The sequence below is a fragment of the Oenanthe melanoleuca genome, chromosome 4 (assembly GCF_029582105.1).
Source record: "Oenanthe melanoleuca isolate GR-GAL-2019-014 chromosome 4, OMel1.0, whole genome shotgun sequence".
Taxonomy (NCBI): domain Eukaryota; kingdom Metazoa; phylum Chordata; class Aves; order Passeriformes; family Muscicapidae; genus Oenanthe; species Oenanthe melanoleuca.
In genome coordinates this window covers 62,638,659-62,656,047 of record NC_079337.1, presented here as the reverse complement: position 1 = coordinate 62,656,047, position 17,389 = coordinate 62,638,659, and the positions used below count along the sequence as shown (strand labels likewise).

General features: G+C 39.5%; 1 protein-coding gene across 3 annotated transcripts in view; it reads right to left on the bottom strand.

The window, feature by feature from the left end:
* Window positions 1-626: 626 nt before the first annotated feature.
* The window catches only part of FAM53A (family with sequence similarity 53 member A), a 68,755-nt gene continuing 51,992 nt past the window's right edge, over window positions 627-17,389 (bottom strand). For all 3 annotated transcript variants that reach the window (XM_056489465.1, XM_056489467.1, XM_056489466.1), the window contains exon 5: window positions 627-1,823. In XM_056489465.1, coding sequence (XP_056345440.1) covers window positions 1,500-1,823 — 324 coding nt within the window. In that variant the 3' untranslated portion in view covers window positions 627-1,499. The remainder of the gene's footprint in view (window positions 1,824-17,389) is intronic.

Here is a 17,389-nt window from a genome sequence, read left to right as displayed (position 1 = left end):
AAAGCATCTTTCTGAACACCCTTTTAAAATATTGTTGAGTTTCTGAGTTATGTGCACTTGTTCAGTAATTAAGGGACATCCCTTTAAGATCAAAGGCTGACCCTAATCACATGGCTGGATCCTGTATCACACCTTGCCACAGCCTTCGGCATATTCCTCATGATATTTTTTTCATATTTTAATCATATTGCATTAGCTGACTGGTTGCTGTGTTTTGGTTTTATGTCCCAAGTTCCAGTAAAAGTTGGCTCATTTAAGCACACTAACATGATGGACTCAAATGCCATTACCTAAGTTTCCTTTTCCTATCCCATTTAACACCATTTTGAGATCAATTTCCCCCTTGTTGAAGGAGTTCCTTATTGCAGCTGAACTTAAAAAAAAAAAAAATTACATGTTGCAATAGTCTGCAATGAGTGCAGTATGACATTTGAGATGATTCCAGTGAATGTAATCATTGAGACACTTCTGGGATCCAGCATGAGTTATTCCACAGCTCTCCAGACAAGCCTGATGTCACTTTTCTTTCAGATGACCAGAAATCTGCCCTTCCTCTCCCACACCTAAGTACCACATTACAGACTCTACCACATTTTTCACCAGTAAAATCCATGACCAGACACAAGTGCAAAGCAAAATGTCATTTTATTTAATTCAAGGACTATTTTCCTTCTAGTATTGCTGAAGGGATCACCTCCTGGGGAATTGATCATTACAAAGTCCCTGTCTAAAAGTTCAAGTGCTCTTGTTGTACATTCTTTTGAAACACAGAAAACATAATGACCAAGTAGGTGGGCAGCTACTTGCAGTTTTAGCCCACCTAAATTAGCATTGCTTCAGGCTAGAAAACAATTCAAGTAGTAAAATAATGAAAAATGTTAACCTTTAAGGTCACTACCATATTTTGATCAAAAAGTTCTGAATGTATGAAAAGAACATTTGTACATGTTATGAAGTTGTTTTTTAACCAGACACTGTCAAAGATGGCAGTTAAGTATTTTGGACCAGTTGTCAACCAGATATTTAAGAGTTCTATCTGAAGGTTTATTACCAATTCATTATGCAATTCACTTTTCACATTAAGCTCTTTAACAAAAGCAACATAGACCCGCACCAGAATCACTGTAGACAGATTTAGTTTTATAGAATGCCCTTCTGAAAATTCGTTTCAAAATAGAGATGCTTTTTCTCCAGAACTGTAAAAGCCATAAAAATGCAAAATATTTGTTAGGAAATTTTTAATCAAAATTATTCCTTAATGTTCAAAATAACATTTAACTTCCTACTTTTTTTTGTTGTTGTTTTTGTCATCCACATATTGACCAATAGACTAAACAGGTAACAATGGTTCACGTTTTTTCCCCACCTGAAACATTTCTTCTACACAAGCCCAAAGATAGGCAATACAGAGATTCAGGGACATGGATTATGCATGGCAAAGGTAATCCTCTATCACTTTAATTTAGAACAATTCTGATTCTAGCACACAGCTTGGAGTCTCAGTTGTTTTCAATCTGCTCTAGGTCCAAGTCCCCACAGTCTAGAGGGAAGATTCCTTCCTCAGTGCTCTCACAATCACTCGTGTCCTCGTCGCTTTCGCACACGGCGTCTGCTTGCTTGTAATCCCTCGTTCTGAAGCTACGCTGGCACGGCCCGTGGTGCCTCCCTTCATCCAGCTGCTCTTTCATCGGGCTGGAGCCAGGGGTGATGATGTTCATAAGATCATTTGAGTCACATGGGGATGACACAATTGTCTTCATTTGCGTGTCATCATCATCATCTTCATAGTCAAGCGAGCAAAGACTTTTGGAATTTTTTAAAGTCTGCAATAAAAAGAGAGAAACCATGACTATATTAACCATGACTGGACAGGAGGAACAGAATAAATTCTTCAAATTCTTGTATGGTTTGAGTGTATGTACTCAAGAGTGCCACGTGCTTAAAGTAATCCTGGAAATGAGAGGCATGAAGAAAGAGGAAGAATGGTATTTACTTACTGCACAGTCAGGCTTTGCACGGATATTTTGCCTAGATGGCCATTTGTGAGAAAAACAGTCCCCTTTCTTATGCAGGATGATCCAAAAACCTATCCTTGGTCAACTACACGAGGAGAGAGAGAGACCCCCACCCAGTTTGCTGTATTGGGTTTCTGGAAATCCAGAGCAGAGCATTTGGTGACACCAGCATTTAGGTCAGACAGCTGCTTGCAGCCTGGTCAACAATTAATTTCCCCTGCAGACAATGAGCCCTCAGGCGTCACCTCAGTGAGGCTGCCAGGACAACTGGCACATTTGGGTAATCTCAAACAGAAGAAACCCAAGCCTCTACTGGGAGCATCTTGCTCCAGAGTCAGCTCAGCTTGTCTTTCAGCTGGGTACTGTCTGAACAAGAGCTCAGGAGCAATTCTGTTTAAACTCAAAGGGTATTAAAACTAGAGGGGCACTAACCTTTATTTGTACAGCAGCAAAAGAAAAGAAACACTCAGCAAATGAGCTACCTCTGTATTAGAAATAAAGGAAAAATGTCTTAGCTCCTCATGAAACTAAGGGATCCTTAGCTAGAATCCAGAGAGCATTTAAGAAAAAACAAATACACAGAGAGCAGAACTTAAATTTTAACAAGTGAGAAACTTCCAAATTGTTTGCATGCATGCACCCAGTGAGAGGAAGGTGAAATAGCCAGGGCTTCTCTGAGAGGTGGTGCAAGATAGAATGTCACACTCATTTTGTCTCTCACTGGTCAAGTGACTCCAGTCTCACCATGGCAATCATTGGATTACAGGGAGATCCACAGGGAACAAGACCAACTTTTACACCCATTTCCAGCTTCCTCCCCCAATTTGTCATTTGTTAAGTATTTCATATTTGTTTATTTGAAATAGGAACATTGCAACATTCCTAGTATGCTGCATTCCAGATGCTCTTCCAGAGGATAGTGTAATGGTTCCTACTTCACCAATGCACACCAGCATGTAAGGGGGCTTATCAGTATCTTTTGTATTTTTTAACCACAACTTCACAAATTCAGAAGAAACTTGAATTAGCCTTGTCTGTATACAGCTGGTTAAAAGAGGGAAGCTCACTAGGGGAGGGGATTAGCTTGATCCCTTAGGCTGATGTTACACATGGAACACCTTGCAGACAACCCCACTGCCATGCTGCAAGGTCATTCAGCTCCTTGGACACACCTACATCAAATCTCCAGGGAAAGCTCAGCTAAAGAGCAGGGCACTCTAGGTCTGGAGCTCAGCCACAGCACAGGTGGGCTGATGGTGACCAGCAGCACTGGGATGGGATGGGATGGTGGCCCCATCACTGGTGCCCCTCCATGGGGAGGGCACTGCAGCAGCATTCCCTGAGCCTGCACCACATTTAACACCAATTCAAAAATGCACAAGTTTAACACATTTCTCTACTGATCAGAGGCTTGTTTTGCTCTTCCTCTGCTCAAACAGCTTTCATATCTCACATCAGATGATTAGCTAACAAGTCTCACATTTCTGGCCAGAAAGATCTATAAGGGATAACCTAGTTTGTTTGAACAGACAAACAAGACCGCATCTAGGAGCTGATTTATGTAACTCCAAGGCCTCCATCCGAAGATGAACTCTCAGAAAAAAAAATTACTGCTGGTCATAGTTCTGTCAGGAGGAATTCAAAGTCTTTGTCAGCCATGGCTAAAGCCCATGTCCAGTTTTGCATATGACTAACATCAACAAGATAAATAACCTTGCATGATCAAAAAGACTTCTATTTTCAAATCTCACTCCCCTGTGAAAACAGCTTTGGTACAATATACATTCCTGTTTTCAAAATGCTTCCATATAGCTCACTTACAGTTTATTCTAGTAGAAACATTTGAGTTTCTATGACTAACAGGTACAAGTTTCTCTCATATTTACTTAAAAGCAAACCAGTATATTTTTAAAGGAAAAAACTTTAAAGTATATTTTAATTCTAAGTCTATCTCATTGCTTTGAAAAACACAAGATGTGTTCTATCTCCTTATAGGGGACAATATTTTCAGTTCTTTAAACTTATAGTAGGTACTGGGAGGCATAGGAACCAAATAAAGAGAAGCTTTGAAGGTTCTGCTTTCAGTGTTTTAAAAAGGAATTCCTGAGTCCCCCTTCAAAATATCTTTTATTCAATTTACTGCTAGAAATTAATCCAACCACACAGCTGTCTTTCTAGAAGGTTTGTGTACATAAATGGAAAATTGCCTGTTAGCTGTACTGTGCTGAAACCACTTGAATGGGAACTTTTAGCCGGTTTCAACACAACAGCAAGTGCATTCAACTGCTTCTTTGTTCACCCACTTGTCACAACCTCACCAAACTAAAAATAGGTGGATTTATTATCTGGCAGCACAATCCAGCTCCTTTCACAAAGCAAAAGGTAGAAATTGCAATGCATTCAGACCCTCTGAACTGCAGCTTTCCATGTTACACTGGTACAGTACCACACCTTTCAAGAACAATTGTGCTCAGTGGGGAGCCTGCGAGTACTTGCTCAATGGTCCTCATTTTATAAAGGATGCTGGACTAGCAAGACAAAAGAGTCCACAGTTGGCAATGGATAGAACTCAATCAGCTAGAAGTATTCTTTTGTGTGATGGGAAAAAAGGGGGGAAAAAAAGAACCTCAGAGTTTTAAAAGAAGTGAGGCGATAAAATGTCTGAATATTAAGAAAAAAACCCCAACTTTGTACCAAAAACAATGGTGGAGAAGGAAATAAAAGAAATCTCTCTAGACCCTTGCCACACAAAGCAAACAAGAAAGGCCCAGAGCAGCTTGAAAGGAAGCTAATGTCTGTACTCTTTATTAAACCTTCAGCTCAGAAACCCGTAATACATCACTTTCCAAATATAAGAAGCAATAAGAAGGTTGTTTTTGTTTTACTAACAAAACTAGAGCATTTGCTACAGTAGTCAAGGGAAAAAATAAGACATTTATGTGCATGAAAACCTAGTGTGCAATGGGAGCAGCAGTTCTCATGGTTCTCCCCCAAGCCCCCATCATGCTCCAGGTCCAGCCCTTGGCTCTGAAGATCCAGCTGCTCTGAAGAGGTGCAGCTGCAGCAGAGCAAGCCTGAAACCACCACAAGCCCTCAGCCCACCCCACTCTTTGCCAGCACCAGCTATCACCATGGGATGGGCTGCTCCCTGAAGTCCCAGGCTTAGGAAGAGAGGGAATTCAGACTGCTCAGACTGGTTATTTGGCTTGCTTCCTGTCCCATCCTGAGACTTCTGCCTCTGATGCCACAGGAGATGCTGCTTAAAGACTGGCACACAGGATTTCTCAACTGTTAAGGGCTCTCTACCAGTAATGTGAAATGCAAGGATGGTGCAGTGATCCTCATGAAGAGGAGATTCTGGAATTTCCTGGAGTATCAGCATCTAATCCAAGAGCAAAATACTGAAGCAGCAGAACTCAACCATGTAGCAATATGTGGCTTTTTTTGTTCCTTCCTTGTATCTAGCCAGCTGATGGAGATGGAGCAAGTTAGATGGGCTGCACTTCTCTCTTTGAGAGCTTCATGGGTCCTTACTTCACTTCCTTGAATTATTTTTCCTGTAGATTAGTGAGACTGGCCCAAAATGCTTTTACTGATGGTAACTCATAGTTAAACTTCATACCAGAAGCACCAACAGCACAACACATTCATGTTTCTGACACCAACCTGTCCCCAGAGAGGTCACAGCTGAGTCTCAGCAACAACAAAACCCAACCAAGGTACAAATTTGTTATTTGAAGAGATTAAGGGGAAGGGTCAAGGAAGGACTTTATAAGAACTGACACAAAAGCCTGGTGCTGAGCAGCTCTCAGTCACACTGAGAACAAACCTTCACCTGGCTGACATCACATCCAACCACACACAGATGGGAAGGGTGTCCCTCCCACTAAACTGAATTTTCACTTCATGCACCTAATTACTTACATTTATACCTTCACCTGGGACAATTCAAGCTGGAGATGTCTACTGTAAATGATTAGAAATGTCAACTGGTTGTACAGATTAAAAAATATCCCATCACAGTACTAATCCCTACATCTTCTACTATGCATGAAGTGAAAAATAGTAAGAAAAATGCTGTGTTTATGTAACAAACTATTAATCTTTCTGTAAAGTAAATCTCTTGACATGACTGACTTCTCTGTCTTGAATTGCACTGAGCATTTTGTGAACACTCCAGTGTTTGCAGATAACCTTTTCTTTCAAGAATCTTGCAAGTGAGTAGAAATGCTGCTTCACTGGTGCAGAGTGGTGCTGACAAGAGGAAACAATATAGTATTCTCCATGATGTTATGTGCTTGAGGCTTGCTAATGCACTAGAAGTTAAAACCTAAAGTTAAGTGGGAAAGAATGTCTCCCTGTTCAAACAAGAAAATAAAAGGTGTAGAAATACATTAGATTTTATAACTCAAGTGTCTAGGAAAATACTCAAGATCCAAAATCACTGCAGATTTTTAAGTTATGCATTTGAAATAAATCAAAAGAGAAGGAATAATTTCTCTTGCATGAGGTTAAAAAACAAGTAGTAAACAAAAACATTTCTATTTATATATTATGTAGAAATCATCAAATCCCAAGAAAATTCCTGACACCTTCACAGGCAAAGTTAAATCTCTGTTCAAAGAGCCAAAGATGCTCTTCTCTTTTTTTAGCTCTGCACTTATCCCTTGTTTTCCTGGAAATTTAACATGCACTTTCATATATTCAAAAGGCAATGTTTATGTCATCATCTATAGCTAGTAATCAGAAAAGAACTGGAATACTGGGTATGAATGAGAAAGAGCAAACAGCCTCTAACATTCTGCCACATAATTAGACACTGAACTATAATAACCATTCCTTCCAGCAGATAAAGAATTACTGCTGCAATTCTTGTAGTCAAATAAGGTAAAACTCTATTTGCAATGCCAAAGACCCAGTTAAAAATCAATACAAGCTGACAGCAATACACAGCACTGTGGCTACAAAGTGAAATGACAATTGTTCAGTGCTTTGTCTCTGCTGTATCTTCAAAGATTACTTCAATTTTGTAGATGTAGGTGCCCAGGAAGGGAAAGAAACTGCCATCAACTCATTTCACATCAGATGCTAAACAGGATCATGATGTAACAGTCTTTCATCTCCCACTAGCCAGACTGTTCTAGATTTAAGTGTGCAGTTTTCTGGTGTAGTCTACCATGAAAGCTGATCTATTTATTGGCCTAGATATTTGTGCTTATATTCTGAATTGTGCCACAGTATCCTTATAAGTTTTGTTTATAAGCTGCAAGAACCTGTGATTTAATTTGGCTATTTAGTGCTATTATTGCAAAAGTAGTATGACTTTAAGAAATATTTATGTGAAATGCTAAATTTATCTAATTATGCTCAGATATAACAAAATACAAGGCTGCTTATTTTGTGAAGTAACTGAGAGAAACCACTAGAACAGTGCTTACAGAGTACATGCACTCAGTGTAGTTAGGAATTTAAGGAGATAACAGAAAAGTTTGTCAGCCTTAAAGTGTTTAAACTGAATTTAAATTTTGTAGTTATTCCTTTAACAATTACATTTAGGTTGGATGGGGCAATTTAGTGCAGGAAACAGTGCTGGGGGTTTAACAGCTTCTACAGGTAATGACCATTCATCTCAGGGGTTAACTTTTGTTTGCTTTTAAAGACAAATGGAAAGCTAAGCAAGTTAATGCAGTACTTAATGCAACACAGTCAGGAATATGATTCAACACTAGTGCTAACATGGAGAGGGTGAGCATATATAGCAATTTTCCCCTTTATAAAGCCCAGATCAACATTAAATCACATTTTAAAACTTTACAGTATGGAATTTTAATCAAGATGTTAGCCTCTTAGATTTTCTAATTCAGTGGATTTGTGAACTGTAACCTTTTACCTTTGCTGTCTGAGTAAGTATAAATCTTGCAAGCTTTTATTGTAGGAATGTGGAATTACACTCTACAAACATCAAGCCTACCTATTTCACCTGCATGTAATTAAGCAGAGAAAGTTTCAGCTAGTCTCAGGACCAGTCCAGCAGGCACCTACAGATGCTATGAATTATGCCATTAGCTACAACAGAGGGGGCTCACATAGAGGATTTAACTCTTCTGAAGTGACTAATAATCAATACAGTGCCAAAGTGGAACAGTGACATTGTTTTGTTCAGCTGCATTATACAGAACAAAGCTTGGGCCAGGGACAAGGAGGTTTAAGGCAAATAGGACAAATTCCTAGATACTGTAGCAGTGCTCATCTGAAATGCACTCATGCATTAAAAGAGGTTTCTTCAAAGGCAAGGAAGCATCACAGAAAAAAATTATTCCAAAGGGCACTGAAAGAGCAGGAAAGGACCTGGATGATGGGTTCTTGCTCTGGTCTTGTTTCAGCAACAGCTGCAGTCAGGGGTCTCTGCAGTACCACAGAAATTCTTCTGCCTTAATGTAAACCACTGTCTTTGCACACCTTCACCCAGATCATTTTCCTACTTGCTGCTTGACCCTAAACACATCTCTATTATGGATAGGGAATTTATTCTCCCTACAGATAGACTGAAGAGCTGGACAATATGGAATTGGGCCTCTACTGTGCTTGAGCTGCATAAGCTCAAGAGGCTTTGGTCTGGCAAATCCAATCAGCCAACAGCACTAATGAGCAATGGTGTGATGAACAAACAGCTGCACCACTTGTGTGCACACAGGGATGATAAACACATCTGGTTTTGTAGTAGAAGGACACAGAGGGAAACAATGTAAGCACATGCTCTCTCCCAGCAGAAGTGATTCATGCTTTGCCAGAGTTGTTCCCTCTTTTCCTATTCAAGAACTATTACCTTTCCTTTCAGAAAGAAAACAGGCTGTGGAAACAAGAAAACTCAAACTGTGTATTATCATCTTCCTTAGTAACATGACAAAATAGTTTTATGAAGACTTAGTTTAAATCAAATCTAATTAATACAGATGAAAGAAGCATCTCTTTTTCCACATTTTGGTCTGGGAAGGCACGCACACATCATTAACATGAGCTACACACACATCCCTGAACAGAAACACAGGCAACAAAAGGAGCAGCACAAGAAAACTGCTTAACAAGACTATGATTGCTTGCAGTACCATCTCTCAGTGTTCAGCATTCAGAATCCACAAACAAAGACCACCCTGGGTAGTCAAAGCCTTCTGATGTATTATTCCTCTGACAGAGGAATTAACAGACTACAATCAGCTCTGAAACAACATAAACAAAAAAGTTACCTCCAACCCCAGGAGTTATTTAATAAGTTTCTCAGTTTCTAACCAGATACATTTAGACAAGAAGAGAAAAAGCTGTGCTTCCACAAAATTCCAAATAAAAAGTGACATTTTAAAGTTTGCCTTGCCATGCCATACTCTGCTCTCAAGTAACACGGTTTGACTGATTATGCACTGGAATAACACAGGACAGGATTTGACCCTTGTGGCTTCAGAACATGACCATACTGGCTTAATTTCCTGCCATTTATGTGTCATCTATTTTTATAGAGAAGTTCTATTCCTGAGAAGTTTAGCCAAGGTCTTATTCCTTCATGACTTTGCTATGAGCTGCAAACAATTACTTTAACAACTGAATCACATCTGCACCGATTGCTGCAGCATACATCACGTACCAACTTCTCTTAAAATTCCTGCATGTCCTCTTTTCATTTTATTTTTATCCTCAGGTCCAACATTAAGTTGATAGGATGGGTCAAACTTAAGAGAAATTAGAGAAGTAAACTCCAAATCCTGATTCCAATGCTACCCTCATTAGTTACTGACAGATGTCAGACTCACCTATATTATTGGGTTATGCTGGAACTCCATCATAACTAGCATTTTAAGGGATTCTATAATTGGGCCATAAAGTTCACTTCTGCCAGGGGAGGGGGATGGGGGAAAAAAAAGGGAAAACTACCCCATCAGCTTGGGAACAGTTCTCCCTTCTCCAAATCAATTTTCCACTACAGAAATACTTGTCCAAAACAAAGCCCTAAGATCTTGCTATGCAAGTGCACAGAGGGACACATGGGCACAGTCACACACAGACAAAGAACAAGAGCTGCTATGAATCTTCTGCTCAGCTCAATGCAAAACTCACAATTTAACAGTAAATTCTTCCAGGAGCATTAATTCAAACTGTAGGTGGACCTTTACCACTAATTATTTCCAGTGACAAGTTAAATTGAGCACAGTGCATTTGTTTAAGAACAGAATTAGTACCAGAGATTGAAAGTGAATGGTGCAAGGACTGCATTTTTCTAGCTCAGTATCTGATTTGGGCTTTTTGAACATCTTGGAAATAATGTGGTTATTGACATTAAACGACAAGATTGCTATGTATTTTTAATACTAAGTCAACTTGTACTAAAACTTCTGTTTGATAAATTAAATTCAGACAGGTTTGTTTATTGGTTCAAATACCAAAGCTGACAACATGTCAGCAGTTGATGCTCAGTATGTTTTTTTTTTTTTTAAAGTCAGGAAACCATATATGAGATCCTTTATCCTTCAGTGCAATACATGTTTTAAAACACATCATACCAAGTCAGAGGAGAAGTACATACAACTTGTGTAAGGCAGAGTCAACACTCATATTCCCAAAATATTGAGGTAACACTAAAACTGAGCTCACCCTCTCACTGTATGACCTCAGTTTCCCTCTATTATGTAGTAAATCCAGTTTGCATAAAAAAAGCTGCAAAATTCAAAAAACTATACACATTCAATTACTACATGTGCTTTGTTCTAAAGATGAGGATCTGCTTATGCTACCTCAGCTTGCAAACTTCCTTTTGAGTTTTAGTCACATGGCTACTAATATAATGAAAGCTGAAATCAGGAAACTCATCAGAAGTCTCATTTATTTAAAATTCCTTTTCTGCTAGTAGTTAAGTTTTATTGCAAAACACATGACATCAGAATCAAAGTGAGTACTTTCAAATATAGAAACAGATGAGCTATTTTATTAGCTGCAGCTCACCTTCACACTAAACCATCACCTCCCAAATCACTTATGCAAAAAAAAAAAACCCTCACCTTAATTAGCTATTTTCCATTAGAAGTTGCAGTTAACAGCAACTTAAGAACAGGACAAACACCTCTTCAATTTGTACGCACTTGAAAAAACATGTAAACAAGTCAATATTTCCCATATAATGGAAAAATTGACATCACTAAGTCATGTAGAGAAATTCCCATCAGTTCATTTTCACAGGCTTGAGGTGTCTGTTCTGCTTTTATCACAGCAATGCAGCAGTGCATACATGCAGCAGGCACTGATCAATGCAATGCAAGACTAACAAAACACCAAGCGACAGTTAAATTTAAGACTTTTCTGAGTGATTTTAATAAACCTCTCTGCAGAGAAAAGCCTCAAATGAATCAACCTGATTTCAGGGTTTGTTAGATGAAGATGCATCAAGTCAGAAAGTGACTGTCAGAAAGCAAGGGAAGTTTCACAAAAGATAACAGTGTATAGAAGAACAAAGTCTACTTTCAGAGTTGTCCTCACATTCAGGCACCACAAAAATGTACTAATCCATTAATTTGATTAACATGTTATTACAAAAATACTGAATATTTAAAAAACCTTCTCCCTGAATTATCCTGAATTAAATTCAAAGACATATAATTCCTTTATTTAATAAATTTTAGAAGATTACACTGGGATTTTATTTTTTGCCAAAAAATCTGGAAAAAGTTCCCATATCAATGATGAAACACTACTTGACACTTCTGCTAGCCATTATCTCTTGCAATTTAGATCACAGGAAAAAAATAACTTAATCCCCTGCCACCTGCCAAAGCCCAGATGGTAGAACCTGAGAGAAGTGCTCTCACCTCTCTTTAAACCCTCTGATGCAGCTTAGGCACATTAACTATAAGTACCCTATATTTAACACAGAACCATAGCTTAACTCAGTATTGTATTGTTTTCCAAACAACATCACCAATAATTTCAGCATAATTCAATTTTCTGATGGGATAAGTAATAATTAAAAATAAAATATCCACAGCTGGCTGAAACCTGGCATGTGAGTCAATAGATGGCCCCTTTCTTTTCTCATAATGTCAAATGCAGCTGGTCTGGTATTCATTAGCTCTTTCAGCAACAAAACTTATTGTACATAGAGGAACTTGCAAGAAAGGAAAAGCAACTCTGCAGCAGATATTGAACTGCCTCCTCTTCTCAGCACGTTGCACACACAGGGCTGACTGCAGGTATGGCAAAGCAGCAGCGATGAGCAGCTCTGGGTATCCGCAAGGCATTTGTTACAGAATCCATTCACAAAAGGAGAGAAACCTCCATCCTTAATGAGATTTCCTTTTCTTCACTCTCCTCAGGGCTTATACTCCCTCACTGTCAGAGCACAGGGAACCCCCAGCACAAGGGCTCACTTCATTAAATGCCCTTTCGGGCCTAATTTCACATTGTGACCCACTCTGCCGAGGCAAAGAAAGCAAAACGCCAGATGCTCTCTGTGCCTGCTACCTCAGCAGCGTTTCATTCACTGCTCCAAAAAACTTCCAGGCACCCATTCAAAACCAAGTACCCCCAGCCTGCTCTGTCCTGTCACAGGACAAAGTGCTGGCTTGTCTTCAGCTCACTTTTGATGCTTGCCTATCATCTCCCAGCCCTGCCTACTCCTATCTCCTTCTCTTCTTCCCAAGCCTGCTGGAATTTGAACTTTAAATGGACGCCCTCCATGGCAACAATAGATAAAAAAGGAGCCTTTGATTGTTCATGCGTTGCAGGAAAGAAAGGAGGAGATTCATCCTGGCTGCGACCTAGCAGAAACTCATCAAGCACAGCTCCCCTTCCTTTGCAGGGGATGCCTGAGCCTGGAGCTGCTCATTCAAGCTCCCTGCCTCTATGTTTCCATTCAAAGAGGATGAATTCTTCAGGTTTCCCCCCTGTTAAGGAATTAAATGTTGATCCTGTGAATGAAGGGCAACACCAAGCTTGGAAAGCTGCCAAAAGGTTCTGTAACACTCAGCAGTTTGGAGTTAATTCAATACTTATTGATACCTAGCAGGATTTATAGCTGCATTATTTATAAGGGGGGGGAATCACAGAGCCATATTTAGACCTTGGTAATAAACTATTTTTAGCACCATCTGTTTTTCTGGTTTGTTCCCTTGCTTAGGCAAGAGCACACTTTTATCCAGCTCCCACTTCCTTGCCCATTTAAAAGAATCCACAGAGTCTAAACCAAAACACAAGTTTGTATCACTTGGAATATTTATTGTGCAGCAATCCTCCTAATCATGTTCTGGAAATCAAACCTGCTGACTAAGGACAGTCTTGGGTTGATGTAACACTAGATCTTGTCTTCACAGAACTGAGCAGATTTTTTTGATGTAAGGGGCAATGTGTTTCACACAAAGGAGGTTACTATCTGGAAAGAAACAACTGATCATTAACTGCATTAAGCCATCTGAAAAGTGGTTCACAACTCCTGGCAGTGTTTTTCTGGGACATAGTTGCCAAGTTTCACCCTCATTAAACACATAGATTTTTTTTTTTTTGGTCACAAGTACATTCTGCCAGGCTAGGCTGCTGTTAGAGGGGGAGAAAAATCATAAGCAGCTGTTGCAAGCACCTTGTTTTAGAGATGAGTTTTAACTGCATCTGTTACCCACTCAAAAGCTCCCCCAAACCTTAAATTACCTCTTTGGGTTTACATGGATATTCTGCTTTTAGTAGGTGACAACACTGGTGGTCTCTGCAGCATAACAAGGGACAGAATGAAGGGATTGATGGTTCCTTGAACAGAGAAGTAAGGCTTTGGGTACTTCATGCTGATAAAGTTCTCAGAAATGCACTTGATAGCAGCAATATATCCATCTTACCCCCCCAGCTCACAAAGTTTTGTTTTTACCCAAACAGTAGCACAAATATTCAAAAGTTCCACTGTTAACTGGGTCAGAGTAAGAAATTTTACAGTAGAGCAAGGCAGAAAACTGATGTAAAAATGAGCTCGTGGAGTTCTTACTTGTTACAAAGGGCAGCAGCAATAAGGGTTGCAAGCTGGTTTCCTAGTCCTTGCAGCACAGGTCAAGCATTCCTAGGAAGCAGACTGCGTGCAGCAGAAAACCAAAATAACTCCCAGCATGCAGTACATAGGTCAAAATTAAATTCTACAAATGCACAACAGAAACATACAGCCACTATAATGGATTCCAACAAAGTCTGGAGGGCTTTGAAGTTTTCAAGCAATCAATATTATTAATAGAACATTCATTTGGCACTGGCATTATGCAACAATTTCAGTGTGAAGGAAATATAAAACAGTGCTGCCTACACCGCAGCCCCTGGGATGTTTCCTTCCACTTCACTGCTTTTTTTTGTTGTTTTTTCAGTGGAAGAAAGAGGACACTGCACTAACAGCAAGTACAACAAACAGCCAGGTCCATCCTTGGCAGCACAATACATGCACAGCCCATTCCCAGGATGAGAGGCAGGATGGTGAAGTCTGCTCCTGGTGAGAAGCATCTCCACACACCCCAGCAGCATCCACTGTGTCCCATCTGCCAAAGCTCTCCACTGATGTGATGAGTGCTCTGTCCCTCTCCAGGGAAAGAAAGCTCCAAATCTGTGCTGCTTGGAGAGGACACCTCTCTACAGAGAGCTCAATAAAAGCTGCTCAAAGCACAGAACCAGCCTGCAGTACTTGGAGTGGCCACACAAAGCACATGGACAAAAGCCAGCACATACAGTAACTGTCGCAATAAATTTAAGATTTATTGCCAAGTATGTTTAAGAGTAAAAACTAAGATTACAACTTGTAGTTCAATTCCCTAAGGCTGTTGCATAACCTGCAAATATATTACAACATGAGAGCAAACTAATACTGGTGATTAACCAGGAATATAATAAGAGGATCTGGAAATCCTCAAAACATGCAGCTTGCTGCAATCCTTATAGCAAAGCATCCAACTTTCAAGAGGCAAGGATGCTCACTTGCACATAAACATACACTTTTGTGAAGATTTGGAAGATGTAACCTACTGATCACTTTTACAGAGCTGACACCTTACTAGCTAGTACATATGCATATTTAGTATGATTCTGCACTCAGGACTACAGGGACAGATGAACCACAGACTCAGAAAGCAGCTGGTGAAGATGATGGAAAAGAGATTCAGGATCACGCTCACTAGGATCTGCCCATCCACCCCTTACACACCAGATGGCTCTGGAAAGAAAACAGTTTTCTGTCCTTAAAAATCAGTGATCACAAAGAAAGAACTTGGTGATTAACTCTCAAGTCCATACCCATTTGAGGGGTGGCTGGGTGCCAGTGAAAGGAACTGTGGCAAGTCAGAAGAATCTGTACAAACTCCATTTATATCCTATTCCATTCAGGGATCTCTCCCCTCCACCCCAGTGACTAAGGGATCTGAGTAACTGGGATCCACAATACCAACACTGAAACCCTCTCTCAGTCAATATTCTTACATAGCAAGCCAATGTGAAATTGATCTACAACTGCTTCTAACTGTATCAAATTATGTATAGGCAAAAAAAAGGAACTATTAGGAGATTGGTATTTTATCCTACTTAAGTAGCATAGCTAATAATCTATAAATGAAGTCTGATCTTACCTATCTTGAACCTCCAACTTTAAAAAATGCTCCAAAATCATTGAGGCAGTTTGAACAAAATGTGACTTTAAAAAAAAAGTCATACAATAAATGTATTTTTTAAACCTCAGTAAGTTTGTTATTACTCCTTAGCATTTTGAACAGTATTACTTCAGTCCTCATGATGATCATTAGTAAACAACAAGTTTCCATGTCAAGGCCTCCAATGGTGGAGCACAATGAAAAAAGTGCAGAAAGACCTTTTAATATATTAAATGAATTGTCCATGTGCTCTGTAAGCAACCACAAATAAATCTTTGTCTCCTGACACTAGTCAGAATAAACATATCAATATTAGCCTACAAGGCCACTAACATTAACTTAGCAGTGTTACCTCCTCCTCATTTGGAGTGGTATCACCCTTGTTCCTCCTAGCAGAAACACTTTATCATTTCATGTACAAAATTCCCTGACAATATCCAACACTTGACTGTTTTCTACAATTGCTGACAATTCTACAAGCACATGCTGGCTTATGTCCACTACAAATGTCTGCAGGCCATCTGAACGAGTCTGTGCTACACTTTACTCAAGCTATAGGTGGGAATCCACCTCTCTAGTTGTTAAGATTTAAGAAGTGGATACATACTTCAGGTATTGCAAGTATGCTTTACAAAAGACTCCTCCTACCCCCCATCAAACAGAATAACCAGTGTATTTACCAGATTACCCACACCCTAAAGCTTAATCTGTTTTTGAATTGGACTGTATCACTACAGGATAGAACAGAAATCCTATGCTTGACATGCAGGCACTCCATTGACTTTAGGACCCATTTCCCTTAAAACTGAATTCTTCCTGCTGCCCACTCTTGCAGGGAGAGAATACCTTCTGCAGAGCCCAACCACCACAAAAGAGGCAAGATAAGCTAAATTTAAACCAGGATTTTGCCCAAAGGAGATGAAAACAACCAGACAGTCTGGATCTCAAGGAGTTCATTGGTGCCTCAAAAGATGGGAATCAATTAAGTTCTTTCTAGTGTACTGAAGCCATTCAAGATTATTCATTACTACCTAACTACTCAGGGTCCTTGCTTTCTGCTGTTAAAAGGACCTTAGGCTCAGTAACAGGACAGAAAATTCTCATTTCTTCTATAGTTATTCTGACTCTCCACGAGGTGTCCTTTCCCTAGGAGAACAGAAAGAACTCAGTTCTTTTAGAATACAAATACCAGAGAATAGTATTTTTCAACACGAAGCATATATATACTTTAGTTACAAGTCTGAAGTGAGTCTGGAAGTGTAACACTCCACTACAAGGTTAAGTATTTCTATTCATATTAAGTTCCATTATTACATTCCTACTCACCTGACGAAGTACATCTATTTAACAAGCTTAAGGGCCAATTACCAACCCAACTGCACACTTGCATGCCCAGAAAACACACCTTACTGTGCCAACTATGTGAGCTTTGCAAAACTGAAAAAAGCAAGTTTATTGCTCTGGGACATGCAATTTTAACAAGATTTGGAAATTCAACTTGAAAAAAATTTGGTTCTACAGTAACACAGGCTCAAATTACAAGAGTTACACAACCAAAATAATATAAAATGCTTAACACAATGGCTTGTGCATTGAGCACTTCAGGACAGTACAATCACTCTAAAATCCCTGAAACCTTCAAGTCCTTATTTTGATTCAGGAAAGTATCCTCAAAACAAGTATGATGAGCAACATTCTCAAAAGAAAAAACCTGCTAGGCAAGCTGTTATGCAAAAG